General features: G+C 58.5%; 1 protein-coding gene across 1 annotated transcript in view; it reads right to left on the bottom strand.

Moving 5' to 3' along the window:
- Positions 1-6,995, bottom strand: part of NHEJ1 (nonhomologous end-joining factor 1) — a 55,891-nt gene that overhangs the window by 45,964 nt on the left and 2,932 nt on the right. Inside the window, exons 4-5 of the mRNA XM_009324868.1 lie at positions 5,505-5,640; positions 3,927-3,985 (exon numbers count right to left, since the gene is read on the bottom strand). Coding sequence (XP_009323143.1) covers positions 3,927-3,985; positions 5,505-5,640 — 195 coding nt within the window. The remainder of the gene's footprint in view (positions 1-3,926; positions 3,986-5,504; positions 5,641-6,995) is intronic.

Raw genomic sequence — 6,995 nt, forward strand, 5'->3', positions numbered from 1 at the left:
CCCGCGCCGGGCCCGGGGGTCGAGCCGTGAACCCGCTGCGTCCTGTTTGCCGAGGTCCCGCGCTTGGCTTGTGGAGGCACGGAGCAGCCACCCCTGCGCGCACTGGCCGCGGCAGATAAAAATACGCAGGGCGAAGCATCCTGGGGCGCGGGGGCTATATTTGCACTGATGGTATCAGTGAGTTTGTTCCCGGCGTACCTGTCCCTGCCCTCCCCGGGGCGGGGGGGCACGGCGCCACAAGGACCCCCTGACCCTGTCCCCCTCGCGGAGCTGGACCACGGGCTCTGGCAGAAGCTGTGGCACGAAATGCCAACCACAGCCAGGCCGGGGCAAGCACTCAAAACCATGGGTGGGCACCCCACGCTGCCCCGCGGGGTCATCTCTGCAACCCAAAGGGACACCTGGGGACAAAATACCCCCGACCCGCTGGGTCCTAGGCTGCTGGGAAGGGTGCCGGGGCAGCCCCGGGGTGCTGAGCCCTCTCCAGCCCCCTGCTCTTTCCCCTCACGGCGTGAACCCCTGGGCTTGCCAATAAAAGCTGCCGGCTTTGCCTCGGCTCGCGCGCGGCCGCCACTCTCCCTCTAGCTCTGCCCAAGCCCAGGCAGCTGCTTAGCAGTGAACCCTTGCCAAAAACTGCGTGTGTGAAAGCATCATTTCCTAAACGTATAAATATTCCCAGAGCTTTGCTGGAAAACTCCCCATGATTAGTGAAAATGCCCTGGACAGCTGAGTGCACACAAGCCCAGGGAAAGGGCACGTTTAAGCTGAGAGGTGGGAGCGTCCCTGTGCAGCTCTGCCCTGGGGGACTGGCGGGTCCTTTCCTCTCCATGGGGGATGCAGCAAAGGTTTGGGAAGCGAGCAAAGCCGTGGAGCGCTTTCTCACATCCCGCCAGCCCTGCGCCACACCATCACAGCCTCCTTCCAGCCAGGAGGTGCTTACCGCTACCAAACATCCACAACCTGAAGCCCCATTTCCCAGAAGGAGAGGCTGGAAGGACCATCAGACCTCTCCTCCTGACCTCCTGCCCACTGACGTTCAACCACGCACATCCCGAGACCGAGCCCAGCAACTTGGGTTTCTTCCAGGCGGGCTCCCAGCCCACTTTTGGAGACATCAAGAAATGGAAGATCAACCGCTGCCCTTGGGAGCGTGCCCCGATCGTTAATCGCCCGCGGGAGCAAACCCAAGTGCCTCCGTCCTAGCTCCAAATTGCCTGGCTCCAGCTCCCGGTGCCTGGCTCGTGCTCTGCTGCTCTCCACGAGATTAAAGAGAGTCCTTCACTAACCAGCGTTTTCTCCTTGTAAAGACACTCACACACTGTAATCAAGGCGCCCCTCAATTTTCTCCCTGATAAGCTAGACGGAGCTCTTCCCTTCCAAGTCTCTCAATGCCGGGCTCATTCCCCAGCCCTCAATTCATTCCTGTGACTCCGCGCTGATTGTCCGGCGTCTTTTTGAAAAACCAGACACGGGAGTTGGTCGCAGCGTTCCCGGCTCCCCGTGGCATGTCCCAAGGTACCCCAGCCCCTCTTGCTGCTCCTTTTTGGAGCTGGCAAATGGAGTACAAAATTGCCCGGGGGCTCTGAAATACCTGCCCAGAGACAACGAGATCATCCAGCCCACCCTTCTGCTGCAGGAAGAGAGGGGAGACTGGAGTGAACAGCCGGATTTGGTGGTGGAGAGCTGCAGAGCAGCTTGGTAGCTGCAAGCATGTTGATGTTCCTCACTAACGCAAGACCTAGGAGGCATCAGACCACGTTCAAACCAAAGGCAGCAGCTGCTCACATCTCATGGCTCATTGCCGTGGTATAGTACATGGGCCAAAAGCATCATCAGCGGGTTTATAAAGCAACGGGATGAATGCAGAGGACAGATCCCCACAGGCAGTCTGAACACACAACTTCATCCCTCCACCAGCTTCTCCCCCGCAGCCGGTGCTCAGACCTGGCTGCCAGGGGATGCAGAGGTGGAGCATCTCCCAAACTCTCCCATTCCCCCTCTGGTGCTCTGGCCCCAAGATGCTGCTCCTGGGCTGTTCCAGGGACACACAGCACCAACTGCCCTCCCATCTTTTAAATCTCTGCCGGATGAGCTCCCCACCAGACACTTTTGCACAGCTTTGTGCAGGGCTGCATTGCTCCCCTCCTGCCCGCCCCGCCGCCCCAGCAGCTGCCCGGCACCACCGAGAACCTTCCCTCATGCCCCACACCCTACCAGCTCTGGGAGGACTCTCAATTTTAAGTCTGACATTCATCTTTAGCAGATGTTGTTCAGCCGACCCCTGGACAAAGACATCCTTCATCATCCCCCGATCCTGGCACATCTGCCTGCATCCTTCCAGCGACAGCACCGAAACATTTACCGACTGCTTCTGCCATGTCTGCTCCAGTATCAATCATTTTACCACCTCCATCTACTAATAAGCTTATCCCATTGCTGGGAGCTTGGGGTTTTCTCCTACTACACTAAATAAAAGCCTTTCCTTCTGTCCTTCGCCATGATTTTTCCCTGATGTCTTTAGCTTCTGTTATCCATTTTATACACTTCATAATTTCTAATTTATATTGATTGCTATCTACTCCCGCTCTCCCATTTGTTATAAACTGCTCTTTTATTTCTAATTGCTGCCTTCACTTTGCCGCTGAACCAGAACAGGCTCTTGGCCAGCGCTGCCCTCTTTCTTGATTGTGGAATTGTGGCTTTTTGTGGCTTCTGAAATTCTTCTGAAAGAGCTCACCATTTTCATTCACATTTTTCTATCTAAATGTTTCCTCCGAGCTGATTTCACTCATAATTTTCCCCCTGCTTTGGGAAATTAGCCCTTTCAAAGCATGAAGGATATAAATTACTGTTTAGGAATGTCCTTTCTTTGCCCAGGGTGAATGTAATCTGGTCATGATCATCGGTCCCTAGGCAACGTCCAAGTTGCAGTCCAGCAGTGAATTCAGCTCTATCCATCATAACTGGGGGGAAACGAAAGTTGCCTGCGATGGATGCAATGCCTCCCATATAAAAGAGGGATCGTCTCTAATTTTTAGAAACTCTGCAGATGGTTTATTGCTGGCTGTGCAAGAGCACCAGCATGTGTCTCACAAAGTGATGACCTCTCGAAGCCCGTGTGACACCACGGACACCCTGGCTGTCTCCCTGGTCCCCAGCAGACACTGCTGCTCCCCACTCCTGCGCCTTCACAGCGAGCACAGGAACACTCAGAAGCATCCTGAGTCTTTTTGCATTGATGGGCATCAATCATTTCTGATCTTGCCACATTCGTTTGAATCATTTTAGTGCTTCTGTGATTACTTGCAGTAATGAAAAAGGATCAGAGGAGAGACTCTCTCCTTCCAGCCCCAGTTTCTCCAAAGCACATGTCTGATTTTAGAGCTGAGCGTGCCAAGGGGAGAGTGGTGGGCACAGCACGGATAACAGGTTGAAAGGCACTTGTCCCCACAATGCACCACTGCAAAGCCACCCCTAAAAGCAGCAGATGAACCAAAAGGAGCAGATGGCTTCTCCTCATTCACCTGCTCCCTGCCTGCCGTCAGCATCGGTGTTTCAGGTCCACGGCAAGTGTGGGAGGCAGGTGAGGATGCCCCAGCGACGGCACGCTCCCGTGGAGCAGCCAGCCTGGCTCGCATGCCCGGCAACTCCCAGCAGCCAGGCAGTGGTGAGTGGGTGACAAAACACGGTGCCACGTCCCCATCCAGCCATGCCAGGTGTGCCCCCAGCTCTGCTCACCCTGCAGATGAGCTGCAAGGACACAAGGAGGGCCATGGGAGAGCCAGTGGGCATTACCCCTCTCCAGGCAAGTCCAGCCATCCCCACCAGTGCCCCCATCCAGCCTGGCACACCTCACACTAGGGCTGCTGGCGCCAGGTCCCCACCACCCCTTTGCCGAAGGAGGGAGGACTTGCACTGCTCCTTACCTCAGCCATGAAGTTCTGCTGAAACGTCTCCTCCTGGAAGGGCTCTGTCCGCAGGCGGTCTGCAAGGGAGAGCAGAGATCAGCCCGGGTGGGTCTGGCCAGACGTTCCACCCTGGCTTCCCCTTCCTCTACCCATGGGGCGAGGGGGCTGCAGGGGAACAGCTCCAGCACGCTCACCCCAGAGCCAGCGGAGAGGTCAGCAGACCCCTTGGGCTAGGGACACATCACCCAGTTAGCAGAAGGTGCAAGGACCACAGGGAAGTGGGGGAGTAAGGTTGAGCCTGTTGATCCACACAGCATCCAGGTAGCAGAGCCCAGAGCTCACCCACACTTGTCCCAGCACCTTCTCGCACAGAGGAGCAGGGGACAGCGGCAGGACATGCTCAGCACCATTCCCAGCTTGAAAGAGCTGCCTCGATCTGAGCACTGCACAGCCATGTTCCACAGGACAGGGGAATGGTTGTCTCCAGCTGCTTTTCTGGAGGGGTGAGCCAGCCTGTGTCCTCCTCTTGCAGGATAGGGACAAACCCTTGTTATGCCTCATTCTTCTCTGCGCCTCCTTCAAAGCACTAATTTTTCCCCATGATTGCTAAAATGTTGTCTGGAGAAGCACCTGGCCAGCTTTGCTCAGCAGCGCTGGTGCAAAGCTTCCTCCCAGCTTCCTGCCCTGCCCAGGCAAGGGACAAGAAAGGCCGCCTGCCCATCAGCATCAGTCCCTGGACAAAAACCGGGTTGTCCTGGCTGCTCTGAGCCCTGCAGAGCCAGCACGTGGCAGGAGAAAGGAGAGCATGGCCAGCTGGCGCAGCTCTAGTGCAGCTGCAGCGCAGGTCCAGGCTCCTGTGGTGGGGTACCTGCCATAGTACGGGTGCTGGACCACATCCCCTTCCTGGCCATGATACACACGTCAGGGTTGGCCCCCACCAGACCCCACATCCTGGGGGGCACAAGGTTCCTGCGGAAAGGCAGGTATCACCTCTGGCAGCAGGACAGAGCACGGCGCTAGCAAGAGATGACCCAAAAAACAGTGCCCAGCCATGGGTGGAGGACAACCCCCCCTGGATGGCTCCCCCAGGCAGGTGCTGACCCACGTCCTACCTGAGGGGGCTTCCTGCCACGCGGCTCCCCCGATGGTGAAGCGGGCTGGGTGCTGGAGGGGGGCCCATGCACACTTTCCCTGCTGTGCTTCCCGCGGCAGGGAAAGCCAGGAGCCCCTTGGTTGCTCTCCAAGCGCTTGGCGAGCTACCATGCTCGGGAAGGCAGCCTGACACTGCTCCAGGGCCGGCCCTCGCTGGCATCCCCGCTGGCTCCTGGGGAGCAGCCAGGTGCTCTCGGTGAAGCGGAGAACCCCTTGGCGACTCCCCAACTTGTCCGGCTACTGGTCAAGGGCCGTTCCTCCCCCAGCTCTCCCCTGGGGCTGCTCCCCAGCCTTCTGGCTACCGTCTTGCTGCCGGTGCGGCTGAACATGAAACACAAGCCTGGCTGGGTAATAGCCAGAGGGAGCAGAGCATGCCAGCCCCGCGCTAAGGAGGAAACTCGTTCTCTGCTTGCTCCTCTCTTGGCCCCAGGCATCCCTCCTCACCTCTGCTGAGAGCGGCCCCGCTCTCCCTGTAGTCTTCAATCTCAGCATCCTTCTGGAGCAGCAGGGAGGTCAGCTCTTGCACCTGGTACTGCAGCGCCAGGCTCATCCGAATCAGGGGCCGCACGAGGTGACAGGACTCCAAGGATGGAAGAGGGACACTCTAGGGAAGGTGCAGGGATGCACACAGCTATCCATAGAATGGTCAAAGCAGGGCAGCCAGCAAGGTCCTAGCAAGAGCTGCACTCCAGGTCACGCAGGACTCCCCAGGATACCTGACATCTCACCCAAATCCAATGGGAAGTGGTCAAAAGACATAAGCTGTGAGAAGGGAAGCAGGATGCTGCGGGACATGTGCCTCCATCCCAGCCCCATCCTTTCACAACTGGGGACTGCAGCAGGGGAGAGCTTGGGTGGGAGAGCCTGATGGGGACAGGGAGCAGGGGTGGGCAATGCTCCACCTGCCATTTGGGGTGCAGCAGGAGGCAGAGAGCCCCTCCATGTGCCACCCAGACACCCCCCCCCACACGGCTCTGCGCACCCCAAGGCATGTTCCTATGTGGGAAAGAGACACAGCTGGGCAAAAAGCCAGAAGGACCTGAGGTGTCAAACTGCGGCTCGAGGAACAGGAGAGACTTTCCCAGGGGGGCGAGATCAAAAGCAGCAGGGATCCCAATGTGCAGGACTCATGCAGGCTGCAGCTCCCCATTGCAGCCCACCGTGCCCACCCTTAGCTTATGGCCGCACAAGCCCCATGCAAAGCCCTGGGCACGTCACCTGCCCCGGACCCAGGCTGGGCTGCCCTGGCCCTCCAGGTGCACAAAGCAGCCTCCTGCCCATACCTCCCGCAACCCCTGGGAGGGTGTTGGGGATCCCCCCACCCCAGCACGCCCATTGCCTTTGTGGGCCAGGCTGAGCCCATGGGTGAGAGAGCAGTAAACCCAGCATCGCTCTTAAAGCTTTCTTGCTCCTGCGGCGAGCCCATGGTGGGCTCTTCACTCTGCTTACCCCCAGGCACGAGCCACAGAGGTGACGGCCATCAGCCACCCGAGCGCCCAGAGGGCACCATCTGCTGCAGAGCTGGGACGGGGCAAGCAGCGGCTTGCCAGGTGGGCTCCGTGCCTGTCTCGAGCCCCTGGCTGGCTGCTGAGTAGAGTTTAGCAGGGCAGAGTTGGTCCCCATTCCTGCATCCACACCAGCCACGCTCAGCACCCCAACTGGTTCCCACCTCCTGGGTGCCTTGCAGACATTCAGCATGATGAATTCCAAGCAAAGGGAGAGGAGCAGCTACCAGCAGAGAGCTTGGGCTTTGCACCTTCTCAGCTCAGCCGCCGCGCTTCTTGCCCAGGGAGGGACAGCAAGTCCCTAGGGCGAGCCAAGCCAGGACCCCGAGTTTATTTGCTCCCCAGTTCAACCTTGAAAGCGAGGACAGACACCCTCACAGCGCCTGGGGAGCCCAGCTCTCCTCCCCACGATGCCCCAGCACCGCCATTC

Source organism: Pygoscelis adeliae, unplaced genomic scaffold (assembly GCF_000699105.1).
Source record: "Pygoscelis adeliae isolate BGI_AS28 unplaced genomic scaffold, ASM69910v1 Scaffold346, whole genome shotgun sequence".
Classification (NCBI taxonomy): domain Eukaryota; kingdom Metazoa; phylum Chordata; class Aves; order Sphenisciformes; family Spheniscidae; genus Pygoscelis; species Pygoscelis adeliae.